Source organism: Monodelphis domestica, chromosome 8, assembly GCF_027887165.1.
Source record: "Monodelphis domestica isolate mMonDom1 chromosome 8, mMonDom1.pri, whole genome shotgun sequence".
Taxonomy (NCBI): Eukaryota; Metazoa; Chordata; class Mammalia; order Didelphimorphia; family Didelphidae; genus Monodelphis; species Monodelphis domestica.
This window is the reverse complement of record NC_077234.1, coordinates 92,893,262-92,913,603: the sequence shown is the minus strand read 5'-3', so window position 1 is coordinate 92,913,603 and position 20,342 is coordinate 92,893,262. Positions and strand designations below refer to the sequence as shown.

General features: G+C 38.7%; 1 protein-coding gene across 3 annotated transcripts in view; it reads left to right on the top strand.

Annotated features, from left to right (window-relative positions):
• The window catches only part of AOX2 (aldehyde oxidase 2), a 137,127-nt gene that overhangs the window by 72,096 nt on the left and 44,689 nt on the right, over positions 1 to 20,342 (top strand). For all 3 annotated transcript variants that reach the window (XM_007501592.3, XM_056806794.1, NM_001291667.1), the window contains 6 exon segments: positions 973 to 1,060; positions 5,523 to 5,609; positions 5,854 to 6,045; positions 14,449 to 14,676; positions 16,219 to 16,314; positions 19,061 to 19,189. In XM_007501592.3, coding sequence (XP_007501654.2) covers positions 973 to 1,060; positions 5,523 to 5,609; positions 5,854 to 6,045; positions 14,449 to 14,676; positions 16,219 to 16,314; positions 19,061 to 19,189 — 820 coding nt within the window.

Below are 20,342 nucleotides of genomic sequence, written 5' to 3'. Positions count from 1 at the left end.
ATCAGAGGAATTAGGTCCAAGCCCTTCCTCTGGAACTACCTGTGGGACCTTGGGCAAATCATTTACTCCCTTGTCCTCAGTTTCCTCAACTCTAAAAATGAGGGGATTGGCTAATTGGCCTCTGAAATCCCTTTCAACTCTAAATCTATGGTCCTATGATGTATAATCCTGTGATTCTAGGTCACTTCCCCACCCCATATCTAAGTTATACCATCTATAAAATATGGAGATAGGTCAAGGCGAACTTAAAGACCTCTCAGAATCCTAAAAAAAGAATCTCAGAATCCTAAAAAAAGAATCTGTGAAGCAAAGATGACTCTGAAGTTCTGAACCTTCTCCTGAGAGAGTAATTGGTAGCAACAAGAGAAAACAGGAGAAGGGGTAGGTTTTGGGATGCCAAGTCAGGAGTTCAGTTTGGGAGGTCCTGAGTTTTAGGATATAGTAAGATACCCAAGTAGGGATGATCAGAAGACAGATAGAAATTTGGAAGGTACACTTGAAGGAGAACCTAAGGTTGGAGACCTAGAATTAAGAATGATCTGCAGAGAAATGATCAATAACTTTTTTTTTAACCCTTACCTTCCGTCTTGGAGTCAATACTGAGTATTGGCTCCAGGACAGAAGAGTGGTAAGGGCTAAGCAATGGAGGTTAAATGACTTGCCCAGGGTCACACAGCTGGGAAGTGTCTGAGGCCAGATTTGAACCTAGGACCTGCCATTTCTAGGCCTGACTCTCCATCCACTGAGCCACCCAGCTGCCCCCTTCAATAACTCTTAGAAAGTCAAAAATCAGCAAAGAAGATGGCATAAGTAATGGTGATATTTGAAACCATCTGAACAGAGCAAACTCAAAAATGTGTCAACTTAGCCTCCTTCAGGGACACTCTAGTCAATTAAGCTGAAAAAGAGTCCATAATCTAATCATTTTTTTAAAAATCTGGCTCAAAACAAATAAGTATTTGTTTCTTGTAGAACTGGTCGTCCTGTTCGGCTTGTTTTAGACAGAAGAGAGGATATGTTAATGACAGGGGGAAGGCATCCACTTTTTGCAAAATACAAAGTAAGTATTAGAGACTCTGGTGCTAATAGATCTCATTTTCTATGTATATTTGCAGTTGTAATTTCCTACCATTTTGGCATCACATAGGTCCAGGTGACAAAGCTCTTTCAATGAATGGAGAAAGATGGTTACTAAGAAACTTGCCACAGATGCTATGTGATTAGTAATAATGAGCAAGCAAAAAAGAACACACAAGGTTTGAAGATGTATCAGCCTCAGAGCCATCACTGGGCACCGGGATTCTTTGTTCTGGGGTACATAACAAGATCACCCAAAAGGGGTTATAATCAGGTCTGCCTATTAAGCCAAAGGGTTGGGATTGAGCACCCGTTCTCCCTTTATTGCTCCCCCCACCCCCATCGTAGTCTCAGGAGAAGATGAAGTCATCATGAGGGCAGCAGGAGCTTAAACAAAGCACTCTTTGCAGGGGTGACTGGTCAGGTTCCAAGGGGCCCCAATCCTGAGCTACGGTGCCCCCATGACCACTCCCCTCCCTGTTTCAGTCTGCCAACTGGGCACATACATAAATCAATAGGGTACTGAATAATAGGATATGCACATGTGAAAAGATAGAAACTACATATGGGATATCTGTGCATAAGCCAGATATAATGAAATATAGAAGCTAGTTGGAGAATAAGATATGCATATAGATGAGGATAAAGGAAACCAGCTGTTGTTATAAGATACAGAAAAAGATTATGTTGACTATGATTCCACATTTTCACTGATTATTTCTTTTTTTTTTTAATCATTACCTTCCATCTTAGAATCAATACTTGGTCCAAGGCAGAAGAGTGGTATGGGTTAGGCAATGGGGGTCAAGTGACTTGCCCAGGGTCACACAGCTAGGAAGTATTTGAGGTCACATTTGAATCCAGGACCTCCCATCTCTAGACCTGGCTCTCTAGCCACTTAGCAGCCCTTAGCTGCCCCTCACTGATTACTTCTTTTTGTTTTTTTTTTTTAAACCTTACCTTCCATCTTAGAATCAATACTGTATATTGGTTCCAAAGCAGAAAAACATTAAGGCAATTAGGATTGAGTGACTTGCCCTCAGTCACACAGCTAGGAAACATCTGAGGCTAAATTTGAACCCAGGAGCTCCTATCTCTGGGCCTGGCTTGCAATCCACTGAGCCACCCAGCTTCCCCTCACTAACTTCTTAATGAGAAATTGGTGTTAATAAGTAGGTCCACAGCCTGAATACCTAACAGTACCCAAAGACAGTTTCTAAACCCTGGAGTTCACCGTCATGGATACAAATCACATCCCTCGGTCATGAAAGAGTCCAGAATCTCATGTACCTTTTTTTATTGTATAATGAATTTATTTTATAGCATATTTCAAGGGTTTTCTGCTCTATGACAGAACTATGAGAAATAGAAGTTAATGGAAGGGAGATTATAGTTCCTTAAGAACATTTTTTCTAAATACTTGGAGGTTATGAAAAATATGATGATAGCCCACATTTTTATTTTTATTTTTAACAATTACATGTAATAAATTTCCTCACAAGTTTTCCCAAGTTATACGATCAAACTTGTCTCCCTTCCTCCCTTCCCTTCCCCCTCCCAGTATGAAATAGTCCACATTTATAGCACTTTGTGGTTTACAAAACAATTTCCCCATAATTCTCCCAAAATGGTATGCTCCCTATGAAAATGTTCAAGGGAAGGCTGGACAGCCACTTCATTCCTTCACAGAGATTTATTCATCCCCTTCTCAGGGAGGGGACTCAAATATGGATAAATGTAATGTACTACATTACACATTTCTCTTGTCCTATTTGACCTCCTTCACTACATGAATAGCCTCCTGTAGCCTTGGGTGTCCATGAGGAAGAGAACAGAATATGCAGCAGAAGGTAATAAGATGTGGGCAGAAGAAACTGGTGCGAAAGTGTCTGGGAAGGAGGAAGCCTTTCAGTTTCATTTTAAAAGCATGAAGAGAAATTCAGTAGTCGAAGGAAGGGAGTAGGTTGGATTCCAGAGACAGAAAAGTTCCAGCAAAATCTCCCCAGGATATTGTAGAAGAGTATGTGGTTGAAGGGGGTTGGCGAAATGATTTCAAAGGTTCCTTACAGTTTTTTTCTATCCAATTAAGATTTTTTTTTAAACCCTCACCTTCAATCTTAAAATCAATACTGTGTATTGGTTCCAAGGCAGAAGAGCAGTCAGGGCTGAGCAATGGAGGTCAAGTAACTGACTCAGGGTCATATAGCTAGGAAGTATCTGAGGTCAAATTTGAACCCAGGACCTTCCATCATCTCTCTCAATTCACTGAACCATCTAGTTGCCCCCTAGTTAAGATGCTTTTTGAAACCTCATGATTATGTGAAAGTTCTTTAATTGTTTAATAAAATAATAATTTTTAAATGACGGTAAAGATGAAACTATTTAAAGAAACAAGCTTAAATAGTGTTTCTTCATCAACATAAAAAACTTAGGAGATCCACACATTTAAAGCATCTTGACTGTAAGAATTTTAAAGGGGCAGGATAAATGTCAGGAAAACAGTTGAGCTACCCTAGTGGCAAAATCATCCCCACAAGCATTTTTACCTTGTAGCATGGAGAGTCTCACAAAATATTTTTTCCCATTGATAAAGCTCCCAGGAAGATATATGAAAAGCCACTAGCTAGGGGGACACCATTGGAAAACTTTTTGGTCATCTTAGTGCCATTTGTCTTCATGCAACTATTAAACAAAGATGCTCTCATGAAGATGTCTTGCTGAAATCTTGCTAGTGCCATGTCAAATACTGCTCATTGTCTTAGCCATACAAATAAATAAAATGAAACCACAGACCACTAGAGTTGGAAAGGACTTTAAAGGTCTTCTAGTCCAGCTCCTTCATTTTACAGATGAGGAACTAACCCCACCAGGGTGAAACAAAACCCAAAATGGCAGAGCTGATTAATGGTGGAACGAGGAATCAAATCCATGTTTCTTTGGTCCCAGGAAGGTGTTCTCTCCTCTATCCCACACTCCTTTAAATATATGTTTTTATTTGAAAAATATCTTTGAATTTATATATACCTAGATTGTTTATTTGTGGTCAATCATTCATTACTTTATATTATTCCCCAAAGACAAGATATTCAATAACTCAGGATATTTAGCTTATGTTATATTCTCCTCTGACAATAGTGGTTCATGTAAGTACAGAGAAATGGATTATACTCATTCATTAATCTTCTCTATCCTCAAATACATTTGAAGAAAATTTCTTAGCAATTTCACTTTCCAACATCAAGAACAAAGCTAAGGTTTTGGTTTTGTTGTTGAATTTTGTTTTTTTGTCTTGTTCCTTCCCTCTCCACGCCCAAGCCCCAAATCCAAGTTGAAAGACTGCTTCAAATTACAATTAACTTCATAAAATAGACTACTTTGCCATTATTATTTTTAATATTTCAGTATTATTATTGCTAAGTCCCCCTAATTTTGGACAATCAGAAAGGTATCAGAAGATTTTCCCCACTCTCCCAACCCAATATTACAAGTTCTGATTAATGGAATTTTTTTTAAGGATCATAGTTTTGTCACTTTTTTGATAAATGTGACATGAATACAGGAGAAAGAATAAAGAACTACAAAGAAGATTTCACTTTTCAGTTGTTTTTCAGTCATGTTTGATTCTTTCTTGGCAAACATATTGGAATGGTTTGCCATTTCCTTTTCCAGCTCATTTTGCACTTGAGGAAACTGAGGCAAAAAGAGTTAAGTGACTTGCCAAGAGTCACATAGGTAGTCAGTGTCTGAGGCCAGATTTTTACTCAGGGAAATGAGTCTTACCTACTCTAGTCCCTGTGCTCTATTTAATGCACCCCTAGCTGCCCCAAGAGACTAGCTATAATGAGAGAAATTGAGAGAAAAGTCAGGGTTTCAGCATATTAGGAAGGTAACATACAGCATTGGCTACAAGGTAGGAGAAAGATATACTATAAGAAAAAAGAATCAGACAAAATAAATGATTTTTATTATTTTATTAAATTACTATTTTATTTTTTTAATATTTATTTTTATTTTACAGAGAAGGAGTAAAACACAAGACTAAGAGTCAGGAAACACGTGGTCTTGTCCTAACTCTAATCTTAATTCGTTAATATAGCTTAGGGTTCCTCATCTGTATAATGAAGGAGTTGGAGTAGGTAATCCCCTCCAACTCTAGCATATAATGATATAGTTCTATGAATCTAGGGAGTCTCCACCAGTTTATAACCAAAATCAGGCTGGATAAGACTTTAGAAATCTTCTAGTACAGCTTCCTCACATTACAGATGAGAAATGAATCTGTGCTAACAAGCACAAGCTAGTTACTCCTTATTATAAAGTTAGCCATATCCCAAGAAGTATACTTTGTCTTTGGTTAATAGCCCCAAGGTAAGGCTGAGTTGTAGCAAATGTACTTAATGTAAAACACAGAATGGATCTGGAAAATGCTTGTCATTTTATCATAGGTAGGATTCATGAACAATGGGAGGATCAAGGCTATGGATGTTCAGTGTTATATCAATGGAGGGTATACCCTGGATGACTCTGAACTGGTAAGTATATATATATATTTTTTTTTAAAGAGCAACTTTATTGATTACAAAGTAGAATGCAAAAATTTTAGACTGGTTGTAGTTGGGGAAATTATTCTCTCTCAATCAGGCCCTTTAACCCAGCAAATTAGACCATAAATTCCCAAACTGAGTTCAAATGGCTAAGAAGTCCAAGTCTGTGATTAATCTTAGAGGAAAAAAAATATATTTTGACTAATAACCATTAACATTGCTTCTACTTTAGGTGATAGAATATCTTCTACTAAAGCTGGAAAATGCTTATAAAATTAATAATCTCCGATTCTTGGGTCGGCCCTGCAAAACCAATTTGCCATCCAATACAGCCTTCCGTGGATTTGGTTTTCCACAAGGTGGACTGGTAATGGAATCTTGCATCACAGCAGTGGCAGCCAAGTGTGGCTTACCACCAGAAAAGGTAAATAAATAGAAACTAATAGAAGGAAAGAAACAGCCCTTCTATACCATCACACAAACATTTCTTATAGCATTTTATGGTTCACAAAAATGGTTTCTTCTCAAGACCCTTATGAAGAGTGTTCTCAGTTGTTGGAGTCTCCACACAAATGAGTTTTCCCAGTTTTGTTCTGTTTTAATTCAGACCTTTAATTTCATCTGTATAGGGAATCCCAGGTGAAGAAATCCCTTCTACCAAGGCAGGTCAGTAACTTCTGTAGGTATACTCTTACATAGCTTTTGAAATAAGTGGTGAGATTTTACTAAACATTCATGAGATCATAATGAATTTAGTAATTTCCAGCATGCTCTCTCTCTGTCTCTCTGTCTCTGTCTCTTTCTGTGTCTCTCTCTCCTTTCTGTCTGTCTGTCTGACTATCTGACTCTCTCTCTCTCTCTCTCTCTCTCTCTCTCTCTCTCTCTCTCTCTCTCTCTCTCTATTTCTCTCTCTCTCTCTCTCTCCCTCCATCATGGAAATACTACCTTTCTTCCATTACCAAATATATTTCTCACTACCGCATTATTTGTAACATTTCTGTGAATTTGAAATCACAATGTAGAGAAGGACTCTGAATGAGGAATGAGATATAATAATGTAATTAAGGCTCATCTGATTGAAATGACTACATTTCCTATGAGGACCGGTCCCCATTCAAGGAGGTCTCTGATTGAAATTCCCAGTCTTGTGTGGTAGGGTCCCAAGTTTGGAAAGATTTTATTATAGGGCAAGGAGAGATAGAGAAGAAGTCAGGCAAAGCCCAGGCTCATCTAGAAATGACCGGGCACAGCATCTTGGAGTTCTGACTGGTGCCTGAATTTGTTAGGGCAGAAAGGTGACCTTGTCCTCAGCCTGCTGGAGCAGGGATGCCTCCAACGTCACCACCACATGCTGGCTCCAGAAACTGGAGTGGAAGGGAAATCAGAAGCCCAACTCCACATGGAAGGAGTAAGTGGTGCTAAGTGCCAGGGCTAATGTGCCCAAGGCAAGATTTCCAGTCCAGTGCCAAGACCAAACAAAGGCAAGCAGAGAGAGAGAGAGATTATTACCTCCTGCTCTGAGACTGAGATGGTAAAAAGAAGCAGAAACTCTTGGAGGTATCTTCCTGATTTGGGGTCTGGACAGGGTCTGGAAAGACTGCAATGCCCCCTTTACCTCTGAGCTTTATTCTCCAGGAATTTCTTCTTCTTCCCCTACACATTTGCTTGGGGGCCTAAGTATTCCATGTAAGGTTGTTTCTCTTTTTCTTTCCTAACTTGTTTTAACCCTCCCTACATCCTTTACTTATCCTGCTCTCCTACTAAGGTGCTATGACTGAGAACTTCATGAATTACTCCTTTAGAACTTAGTTTTTATTGGTTTATAGGAAGTAGAGGAAGATTTGAAAAGAAAAGAAACTATTATCTCTATAATAAAACAAAGAAAGTTACAGATTCTGGACCTGAAATATAACCTCATGGAGGGCTTTTTGTCTTGGTATCCTCACGGCTTCACTTCATTGCCTGTCATTCAGTAGGTGCTTAATAAGTGTTTGGCAATTAAATGGTAATGTTAGAAAAGGATCTAAGGGAGCTAAGGGAAACATGAAATGAATGTTTTGCTACATGGAAGTTGATCTGACAAGTCTCAATTTCTAAGTGGTCAAGTGTTCTTACAGCCTAAGACAGAAGGTACGGTTTTTTTTTTTTAATTATATTTTATTTGATCATTTCCAAGCATTATTCGTTAAAGACATAGATCATTTTCTTTTCCTCCCCCCCCCACCCCCCATAGCCGACGCGTAAGTCCACTGGGCATTAGATGTTTTCTTGATTTGAACCCATTGCTTTGTTGATAGTATTTGCATTAGAGTGTTCATTTAGAGTCTATCCTCTGTCATGTCCCCTCAACCTCTGTATTCAGGCAGTTGCTTTTTCTCGGTGTTTCCACTCCCATAGTTTATCCTTTGCTTATGAATGGTGTTTTTTTCTCCTGGATCCCTGCAAGTTGTTCAGGGACATTACACCGCCACTAATGGAGAAGTCCATTACGTTCGATTATACCACAGTGTATTAGTCTCTGTGTACAATGTTCTCCTGGTTCTGCTCCTCTCGCTCTGCATCACTTCCTGGAGGTTGTTCCAGTCTCCATGGAACTCCTCCACTTTATTATTCCTTTTAGCACAATAGTATTCCATCACCAACATATACCACAATTTGCTCAGCCATTCCCCAATTGATGGGCATCCCCTCGTTTTCCAGTTTTTGGCCACCACAAAGAGCGCAGCTATGAATATTTTTGTACAAGTCTTTGTGTCCATTATCTCTTTGGGGTACAGACCCAGCAGTGCATTGGCTGGGTCAAAGGGTAGATATTCTTTTGTCGCCCTTTGGGCATAGTTCCAAATTGCCCTCCAGAATGGTTGGATCAGTTCACAACTCCACCAGCAATGAATTAATGTCCCTACTTTGCCACATCCCCTCCAGCATTCATTACTTTCCTTTGCTGTTATGTTAGCCAATCTGCTAGGTGTGAGGTGATACCTCAGAGTTGTTTTGATTTGCATCTCTCTGATTATAAGAGATGTAGAACACTTTTTCATGTGCTTATTAATAGTTTTGATTTCTTTATCTGAGAACTGCCTATCCATTTCCCTTGCCCATTTATCAATTGGAGAATGGCTTGATTTTTTGTACAATTGATTTAGCTCATTATAAATATGAGTAATTAAACCTTTGTCAGAGGTTTCTATGAAGATTTTTTCCCAATTTGTTGTTTCCCTTCTGATTTTAGTTATATTGGTTTTGTTTGTACAAAAGCTTTTTAGTTTGATGTAGTCAAAATTATTTATTTTACATTTTGTGATTCTTTCTATATCTTGCTTGGTTTTAAAGCCTTTCCCCTCCCAAAGGTCTGACATGTATACTATTCTGTGTTTACCCAATTTGCTTATGGTTTCCTTCTTTATGTTTAAGTCACTCACCCATTTTGAATTTATCTTGGTGTAGGGTGTGAGGTGTTGATCTATTCCTAGTCTCTCCCACACTGTCTTCCAATTTTCCCAGCAGTTTTTATCGAATAGTGGATTTTTGTCCCAAAAGCTGGGATCTTTGGGTTTATCGTATACTGTCTTGCTGAGGTCGCTTTCCCCCAGTCTATTCCACTGATCTTCCTTTCTGTTTCTTAGCCAGTACCAAATTGTTTTGATGACTGCTGCTTTGTAATATAGTTTTAGGTCAGGGACTGCAAGGCCCCCATCATATGTGTTTTTTTTCATTATTTCCCTGGATATCCTTGATCTTTTGTTCTTCCAAATGAACTTTGTTATGGTTTTTTCTAAATCAGTGAAGAAGTATTTTGGTAGTTCAATGGGTATGGCACTAAATAGATAAATAAGTTTGGGTAGGATGGTCATTTTTATTATATTGGCTCGTCCTATCCATGAGCAGTTAATGTTTTTCCATTTGTTCAAGTCTAGTTTTAGTTGTGTGGCGAGTGTTTTGTAGTTGTGTTCATATAGTTCCTGTGTTTGTCTTGGGAGGTAGATTCCTAGGTATTTTATTTTGTCTAAGGTGATTTTGAATGGGATTTCTCTTTCTAGTTCTTGCTGCTGAGCTGTGTTGGAGATATATAGAAAAGCTGATGATTTATGTGGGTTTATTTTGTATCCTGCAACTTTGCTAAAGTTGTTGATTATTTCAATTAGCTTTTTGGTTGAATCTCTAGGATTCTTTAAGTAGACCATCATGTCATCCGCAAAGAGTGATAACTTGGTCTCCTCCTTGCCTATTTTGATGAGAAGGTAGGGTTTTTTAAGCTCCTTTTGAACCTCAGGTCCAAAGAGCACCACTTGCTTTGTATTCCAGGCCAGTCTAGAGTTCTCATCATTTATATCTCTCTTTTCAAATACTGGATCTGAAAGATTTCAAAAGCACGGATTATCACATTCAATAGTTCATGTAAAAATTTTAAGCGAATTTTAACATAAAACTTCCCATTTTATGAATTTTAGAAATAATTTTAGAAAAGATCAGTGGAATCAGAATTTTTGAATTTTTATCACAACAATCCCCAATGTGAAAATGTGTAATAATTTGTAATAAACAAAGAATACATCAGCTGGATCAGACCAAATAGGTAAAGAAGAAATCTGTGCTAGAGATAACGTAATCTTGAAAAGGTTGATTCTCAAGGCACTTGAAAGAGGAAAAAATTTCCATTTGATTTCTGATTGAACAATTTGAAAAAATTCCAAAGAAGAAATATGGCCTAATAAAAAGAATATTACTGGCTGCTGACATTTCCTAGTTGTGTGACCCTGGGCAAGTTACTTAACCCCCATTGCCTAGCCTTTACCTTTCTTCCACTTGGAACCAACACATAGTATTGGTTCTAAGACAGAAGATAAGGGTTTAAAAAAAGAGTATTACACTTGGAATCAGGAAGATGTAGGCTAAGAATCCCACCTCTATCACTTATTAGATGACATGGACAGGTCAGTTAACATTATTGTGCCTTGGTTTCCTTATCTGTAAAATTTGGTAAATATCCCTAGTACTTACCTCACAGAGTTACTACTATAAGGCTCAACCAAAATTTATGTAAAGGGCTTTTGCATGCTTTAAGGGCATTAGTTCAATGTCATTTAGCTAAGTGGAATAATGGATAGATTGCTAGACTTGGAGTCAGGGGACCTGAATTTGAATCCTACCTTAGATATATAAAAGCTATGTGACACTGAGCAGGTCACTTAAGTTCTCTTTGCCTCAGTGTACCAATCTTTAGAACAGAGATAATAATAGCACCCCCCCCAGGGTTGTTATGAGCATCAAATATGATAATGTCAAAAATGATGATATTTACAAAGCATTTTGCCAACTTTAAAGTGATATATAAATGCTAGTTATTGTTATATTATTACCAATAAATAAAACAATCTAGGAAATGTCATTCACTGCCAATCCATATTGTATCTGTTTTCTCTTCTAAAACTTGATGAGAATGATGTGTGCCTAAATTGAATGTATTTTTTTATGAAAATGAAAGAACATAAACAGACCGTATCTTCAAGATCACACAGATAACTGAATGATGCTGAGAAAAATGATCCTCATTGAGAAGTGATGCTGTAGCTCCCTAAGGGAAAGAGCTAAGCAAGAAGCTGAAATGATGTCAGATAGTAGATGAGTTTCCCATCTCCTTTTTAGATCTCAGTGGGACTTCAGCATTCTACTTAAAATGCTACAAGCTATCAGAGCATGACATATTTAGATACAAATTGTTAATATATATTATCTAAGGGTAGGCAGGGAGGGGGCGGGTAGCAAAGTGGTTCAGTGGATTGAAAGCCAGATATAGAGATGGGAGGTCCTGGGTTCAAATCTGGCCTCAGACACTTCTTAGCTGTGTGGTCCTGGGAAAGTCACTTAACCCCCATTGTCCTAACCATTACCAGTCTTCTGCCTTGGAACCAATATACAGTAGTTATTTTTTTTTAAACCCTTACCTTCTGTCTTGGAGTCAATACTGTGTATTGGCTCCAAGGCAGAAGAGTGGTAAGGGCTAGGCAATGGGGGTCAAGTTACTTGCCCAGGGTCACACAGCTAGGAAGTGGCTGAGGCCAGATTTGAACCTAGGACCTCCCGTCTCATACAGTAGTTATTTTAAGACAGAAGGTGAGGTTTTATTTTTTTTTTGATGTATTATCTGGTATTGAGAAATACTTATGTCCTACTCATCTTCAGTATAGAACAAATCACTGAATAACTACAAATCCAAGACACAGGATACATATGTGAATCTATACAAAAAGGAGGGGGCACACCTATTCCTGGTGAATGCCAATGAAAGTCAGACCTCTGACCCCTGGAAAGGTCAGTTATTGTCATCAATGTGATTTGTGTCCCATTATTAACTCTGTACAAACATGGGCCCAGATTCCATCTTGAAGACTTTGATTGACCCTATAGCTTGTTTTGCTTCTTTCTGCATTTCTCTGTTGCATCCCCTTCGGGAGGACCATTCATTCCTTTTTGAGAGTAAGCTTAGGGGAGAATTTAAGTGGATGAATTCCAAGTCTTTGGTCTACATCATTGCATAACTCCTTAGCAGAGAATGTCAACATTTATATGATGTCATCACTAGCACAAAAGGTTAAATCAATGGGGCAGCAAGGCATGCTTTGTCAAGAGGACTCACAGAGTCCTTGGACCATACCAGGGCACAATTATTGTAATTTTAAAATCAATGCCATAGCTAAAAAAGGAGAAAAAAGAAATCACTGACTCTTAACTCTTCTCCCCACAGCTCCAATCAATTCCTTACTACTCTCCACTTCCAGTGGAAAAGGAATCAGGAAACTACATTAATATGATAAGAAATTCACTTTTTTATTCCTATATACATATGCTTATACTTATTCATTCATTTATTCATCCAAAGTATGTTATAAGCCTCCACAGAGCCTGGTATGGGTATTTACTTGAATGCTGTAAAAAATTTATAGCTTCATCAATGTGGGCACTCTTTTTGCTGACAGATTGTAACCTTTCCATAATCTTCCTTTGTACAGGGCAGAACTTTTGACTACCAGTTCACTTCCTCTTGCATCTTTAGCTCTGCCTGACTTCAATGCCATATCCCCCATTCTGGGTCCGGCTTCCTTTTTTTGTGTTATCTTCCTCCATTAAATTATAATCTACTTGAGGGCAGGAATTATCTTTCTTTTTCGTATTTGTACCTCCAGACTTAGCACAGTGCCTGGAACATTGTAGGTGCTTCATTATTGTTTATTGAATTGAAAAAAAAAATTAACACCTTATGGCCAGCATTCTGATAGATGTCTCTCCACACTTAAGTGGTCTACTCCTAATATGAGAAACATGAAGCCCATCATTGTTCCCACATATAAAGCCTTCCCAAACACTAATGCATTGTTGGTGGAGTTGCGAACTGATTCAACCACTCTGGAGAGCAATTTGGAACTATGCCCAAAGGGCAATAAAACTGTGCATACCCTTTGATCCTATAAGACCACTACTGGGTCTGTATACCAAAGAGATCATAAAAAAGGGGAAAGAACCTACTTGCACAAACATATTTACAGCTGCTCTTTTTGTGTTGGCGAAGAAGTAGAAATTGAGGGGATGTCCCTCAATTGGGGAATAGCTGAACAATTGTGGTATATGATAGTGATGGAATACTATTGTGCTATAAGAAATGATGAGCAGGATGATTTCATAAAAAGCTGGAAAGTCTACATGATGCAGAGTGAAATAAACAGAACTGGGAGAACATCGTACACAATAACAGCAATATTATACAATGAGCAACTGTGAAAGATTTTGTTACTCTCAGCAATACAATGATCTGGAATAATTCTAAAGGACTTGTGACAAAGAATGCTCTAGGCCTCCAGAGAAAGAACTCTTGGAGTTGGATACAGATCAAAGCATATTATTTTTCAAATTCGTTTATTTATGGTTTTATTTGGGGATTTTGGTTTTATATGAGTGTTCTCTTACAACAATGTGCTAATACATGTATGACCCAAATGAAATCCTTACCATCTTTGAGAGGGAAGAGATAAAGGAATGAGGGAGGCAATTTGGCTCTTATAATTTCCTGAAAGATATGTTGAAAATCATTACAAAAATTGGTGAAATAAAATATCTTTGAATAAAGAAAAAATTAATAAAAATTTTAAAAAAGAAAATCTTCTTAGTTTGGTAGGACCAACAAGAACTTGAACTGTACTGATACAGTCTTTTAAATATTCAAGGTCACTTCAGTTTTTAATCTAGAGGTACTATGGAGGTCGGGGAGAAGGGGCAACTAAGTCATAACCTGGAATTTTTGAACCTGAGGCAAGTATCACACCTGGGGACAATTGGCACAAAAGTGTCCTTACCTGAGTGGGAAGATAAGCTGCCACTCTGAATGTGGAAGACAAAGGCTTCTTGATACCACATGAGGCCACTGCTAAGAAAGCACAGAGTAGAGAAAAGTTCATCCCAGGCCACTATCTAGTAGTTCCCTATTTTAAGTCAATTATTCTTACTAATTAGATGTTCTGCACTATTTTTCCTATGCAGTTAAAAGACCATAAATATTGGTGGCATGGCCTAAATTTAGCACCCTGGGATAAAACTCCATTCATGCTACCTTAGTTACAGTTTGGAGTTGCATGATAAAAAATAGCATAGCCTTCAAAAAGTTAGTGATCTAGTTAGAAAATTGCCCCAGCCTCTGTTTTCGCTTTTTCTTAGTACTTATTATTATTATTCATAGTACTTAGCACAGTACTGGACTTAAATGTTGATCAATTTGATGTGATCAGTTTCTATCTCAGCAGTCAGTATATGTTAATCCAGTTTCACCACATTTCAGGTTCGGGAGAAAAATATGTACAAAAGAATCGACAAAACGATCTACAAACAAGCATACAGCCCCGATAAGCTGCTAAGATGTTGGAATGAATGTCTGGACCAGTCTTCATATCACAGCAGGAAAGCAAAAGTGGAAGAATTTAATTCCAAGAATTACTGGAAAAAGAAAGGCATTGCTATCGTCCCCATGAAGTTCTCGGTGGGTTTTGGCGCAACAAGTTACCATCAGGTAGGCAATTACTACTGATTGAAGATAATGAGAGAAGAAATGCATGAAAGCCACATGGAAGGATGGAATGCACTGTAGTCATGCTAAAATAGAGAAATAAAATTGAGCAGTCCACTACAGATAGACTCAGAGGACCGGGGTTCAAATTCTAGCTCTGCTGATTACTACTGGTATGACCACAGACATAGTACTTAGCATTTCTGGCAAATTGCTTTCCATTCTCAGTGCCTTGTGAATAAAATGAGGACTTTGGACTCACTGACTTCCGAGGCCTCTTCCAACTCCTAAGACTGGTAGGGAAATCCTTTAATTATAGACTCTGTTCCCCAGGACTTGCTGTGTCTCAGGATCTTTAAACTGAACCAGATACAAACAGATCGGCTATTTCTCTTGTCTGCTCCCAATCCCAACTCCAGATTCACAGAGCTCTTCTGCCTTTGTCACTGTCCACATCAGCCTGTGCTGATCATCCAGCTTTATACAGACAGAATACCCTCCCTGCTAGGGGACAGAATTGGCTTCATTATGGTCAAAACTCCACTCCTGGAGAGCATATCTATTGGATAAAATGGAAAACTGAAGCATAAGAAGGTTTAATATCTCATTCAAGATACACAGTGAGTCAGTGACTGAGCTGGCATGAGAAGTGTCATTCCCTGATTACAAAAACCCTTTGTCTGTCCGTCCAATGCCTATCTGTGCAATTGTGTTATCGTTCTGATTCAACTCTTAGTCATTTATCCAAAATTACCGGAGTGAACTCCTCGTCCTATTAGACAAGCCCACACAAAATAAACATGGATTTTGAGAAGTTCCCAGAGTCCCTGTATGGTTCCAAATTTATCTACCCAAGAGTAATAAGGTTAGGACTGGAAGTTGGGCTATTTCAGGGCAGAGAATGATGATGATTCATCAATCACACTAGAATGCTGACTCTGCAACCTCAGGTTGGGAAGCACCATTCTCGGAGGCTCTTGGCAGGAAATCAAGACTATTATTAGTCTGTACAAGTACTAACACGCCAGAATCTAAGGCAGGGCTGCCTTCCCTGGCTTAAAGAAAGCTGCGATACTTCTCCCACCAAATGCAAAAAACATTTTCAGCTGATTAAAACTCTGTTTGACAATCATTCGAGTACCAAAGGTGTGAATGCAGCTAAAAATGGAGTGATAAATAAGGATGTTCTCTGCCTAAAAAACACCAGAACTTCCAGTCTCCTTTTCTCTTAGTAGATCCTAGATTTAGAGCTGAAAGTTATTTTAGAGACTCTCCAACTTGACTCCCTCAATTTACACATGAAGCCAATGAGGCTGGGAAATGTTAAGTGACTTTCCCAGGGTCACAGGTGATGACAGAGGTGGCATTTGAACCCGGGTCCTCTGATTATCTATCCAGTAATCTTTTCCACTGAATCATTCTGCCTCTCCTCTTCTCATGAGCTTCCTCTCCTTACCCAGGGTTGAAAACTTTGATTTCATCCATATTTAGTGCTAAACTTTGCTTTGATTAAATAACCAGCTTCAGGGATATTTGTTTTTCTAGGCAGCTGCACTGGTTCATATATATACAGATGGGTCTGTATTGGTAACTCATGGAGGAAGCGAGCTGGGGCAAGGTATTCACACCAAAATGATACAGGTAAAAAAATATAACTAGAAATCTTAGACTATAATATTTATTACATTGACATGATTTGCTCCTCTAGTTTTTAGCTTCATGTTTTATCTTTCCAGTTTAACTTTTGATTAAATATGACTTCCTGTTTTTAGTAATTGGGTTCTTTTCCTGTAAAGGCTTCTCAGATATCAAGTAGAATGGCTTCAGTGGCTAGGTGGATGTGATATTTCTGTATAAATAAGCCTGAAATAGAGATGAAGGTTTTAAAGGGAAAATACTTCTCAAACATCCCCTTCACTACATTCATGGGATCTGGTCAGTTATCTATTAATTAAGGACCTGGCACTGACCTAATGAAACATATCATGAGAAGAGAAGATGGAAGAGGGGAGAGAGAGAGAGAAAGAGACCGACAGAGACACAGAAGTTATCAGGTGTTCCATTTTCTTCTCTCTGTCTCTTTTTCTCTTAGTTTTCATTAGCACTTTCAAGGGAATTTTTTTTTAAAGGACCAAGTTGAGAAATGGAGAACAATAGATCCTAGATGAGTAACTTTAGAAGGAGAGTGAGCTATAGAGAAGATGGTATAAAAGGAAGTTTTGAAAAGCTAGGAGCCTACACATGGTAGGGAGTGGCTTTGGCACTGCTTTCAGGCACCCTGTGACATTTCCTGAAGCTTTCTCTATTGAAAGGAAGCTCCCTAGAGCCCTGGGCATGGAATCAGGAAGAGCCGGAGTCAAATCCAGCCTCAGACACATATTAGCTATGGGACCCTGGGCAAGTCACTTAACCTCTGTTTATCTCAATTTCCTTGCCTGAAAAATAGGAATAATAATAGTATTTACCTCTCAGGATTGTTGTGAGGATCAAACTATAATATGTGTAAGGCACTTAGCACAATATAGTGCCTGGCACATAGTAGGCACTTCATAAAAACATTGTTGTTATTGTTAATTGTTCTCTCTCTCCTTATTGTGAACCCTAAAGAAATTTGAAAACCTCTACCTAGACAACCCCAGAATGAATATATGCATGTTGTGATGATATATGTTGAAATATTTTTAATGAAATTCTCAAACACATCATAAATCAAGGACACAGCTAACATTTGAAAGGAGGAACCACTAGGTAGTAAAACAGAAGTGACAGAAAAATCTGTCTTCTCTGTAAGAGACCCTGTCCTTACTAACATCAAATTAGATTTCAGCCAATTGGATTTCTCTTACTCTTCATCTTTGATGACCGTTCCTCTGTATTTTTCTGGTGCTTGACTCCCTTTCTCCTTTTGAGTTTTCATGATGCTTCTCCCAGTTCTCCTCTTACCTCTCTGACCACTCCTCAGTTTCTTTTGCTGAAATCTTTATCCATGCCATAGTCACTAAATGTGGGCATACCCCAAGGTTCATTCTTTCTTTTTTAAAAATCTAGCCCAAGTCTCTCTCCTGAGTTCCAGTCCTGCTTCACAAACTGCCAACTAGATATTTCAAAATGGATGTACTATAGACATGTCAAAACCAACCTATCCAAAACAGAATTCAGCATCATTTCCCCCAAACCTACTTTCCTACTATACTCATGAATCCCACTGTCCTTCTGATTATCTAGTTTCACAAACTCTCTGTCATCCTTACTCTCATTTACCCCACGTGCCCAATCAATTACTAAACCTTGTAGTTTCTGTGTCCATGACATATCTTGTATCCTTTGCCTTCACTCCTTTCACCAGTCTCTACCTTAGATCTGGTTCTCATCAACTCTTGCTTGGACTATTTAAAAAGCCTTCTAATCTCCATGCCTCAAATCTCTCCCCAGCCCAATTCATCAAGCTGTCAAAGTGATTTTCCTAAAATACAGGTACAACTTCACATTCTTCTTTAATAAAATCCAGTGGCCTTCTCTAACCTCTAAGATTAAATATCAACTCCTACATCTGGCATTTCAAGCTCTTCCCATCTTGGCTTTTTTCTACCTTTCCAGTCTTTCTTCGTATTATTCTTCTCCACATATTCTGTCATCCATCCATTTTGATCTCCTTGCTATTTCTCACAGGCTACTCCAATCTCTCATCTCCATGCCTTGGAACTAGCTATCCCCTATCAGGAAAGTAGGTAGTTCAGTGGAAGGAAAGCGGTCCTGAAGTTAGGAAGACTCGTTTTTCTGAATTTAAATCTGGTCTCAGATACTTACGAGCTAAGTGACCCTGGGCAAGTCACTTAATCTTGTTTGCCTTGGTTTCCTCATTTATAAAATGAGCTGAAGAAGGAAATGGCAAATCATTCCAGTGCCTTTGCCAAGAAAACCCCAAATGGGGTCATGAAGAGCTGGACACAACTGAAATGGCTGAATAACAATCATCTATGCTTATAATGCTCTCTCACCTCTGTCTCTGGCCCAGTTTCCTTCAAGAGGAAGTTCAATATTACCATTGGCAGGATGCCTATCCTGATCCTCCTAGCCACTAATACCTTCCCCTCCAAAATCCAAAAGTATCTTGTATCTACTTTCTATGAATCTTGGACGGACCTCTATATGTGCATGGTATCTCCTTCCTATCAACTGGAATTTCCTTGAGGTCACAAACTGTTTTGCTTTTCTCTTTATATTCCTACCACCTAGTATAGTGTCAGACCCATAGTAGTGCTTAACAAATGCTTGTCAATTCATTGAGGAATGGCACCATTATAAAAATAGCAATAAAATTGTTCTTTTTTTATATTGGCTATTCATCACAAATCTTACTCCTTGAAAATGTTTCTTTTCCTGATAGATTGCCAGCCGTGAATTAAAGATACCGATGTCCTACATGCACTTCTGTGAAACAAGTACAGCCACAGTGCCTAACACGATTGCTACTGCTGCATCCGTTGGAGCTGACGTCAACGGGAAGGCTGTGCAGGTTACAACTATTTCCATTTTGCCCTGTGTCATTTTTCCTTGTCTCTGGCTTCCCTTTGGCTCAATATGAGTACATGGGGTAGCTTAAAGTCTAGAAGGTTGCTTTGCAACCATAATAGCATATAAAAGGTTCTTAGGACCAGTCCTAGAGTTGATATCTAAGAGAAATCGCTTCCAAGCTTTGGTGGAAATACCGAAGAGAGGATGAAAGAGAGAAGCAGGGAAGGGGGTGTTTAACCCAAAGACTAAAAGGAAGGGCATGACAGCAGTGCTGAAGTAGTTGAAGGGTTATTACATGCAAGAGGCTTCAGATTTGTCCTTAATTAATGTAAATTGTAGTATGTTCCCCCTTATGATAGGTCTTCAAACAAGGGCAGAGGACCACTCGTTGGTTGTTTTACAGAGGGGAGTTTTTGCTCAGAGATGGCTTCAATTAAATAGATGGCTCTGAGATTCTGTCTTAAAACATTCTTCAGAATGAAAGCTGGGAGGAGGGGGTGGAATGAAAAACCTATGAAAGCTACCTTTGGCCAGGACTGGTCCCAGGAGAACCAACTCAGAGCATGTAGGAATTATCAGACCAAGCAAAGATCTAATTCATTCTATGGAGTTCTGAGATTGCAACGAATAAGAAGAAATCAAAGATCAGGGCCCATTTGGGGATCCTTATTAGAACTGGTACTATCTACCATATTCAATATTACCACATACAGTCTAGTAGAAAACTTCTCATGCTCTTCATTCTTCATCTCACGTCTAGAACAAATGCCTCTATCAGTGACTAAAGCTAGCAAGAATAAGGCATTAGTAACATTTTAGAATCCAACAATGGCAAGGTGTTCACAGTAAAATAGTGTAACTAGAATATAAAGGGGAAACGTGATTAAATATAGGAAGGTTTGATCCATGAGAAGCAGGAGGCAGTGCTAGGGGTAGTAGAATAAAAAGAGGTGAAAGAAAGTACAGACATAAAAAGATGGAGGAAGGGGGGCTCCTAAGTGGTTCCAATGACTTGAGAGCCAGGCTTAGGGACAGTAGGTCCCAGGTTCAAATCTGTCCTCAGACACTAGTTTTGTGACCCTGGACAAGTCACTAAACCTCCATTGCCTCACTCTTACAGTTCTTCTGACTTGGAGCCAATATATAGTATTGGT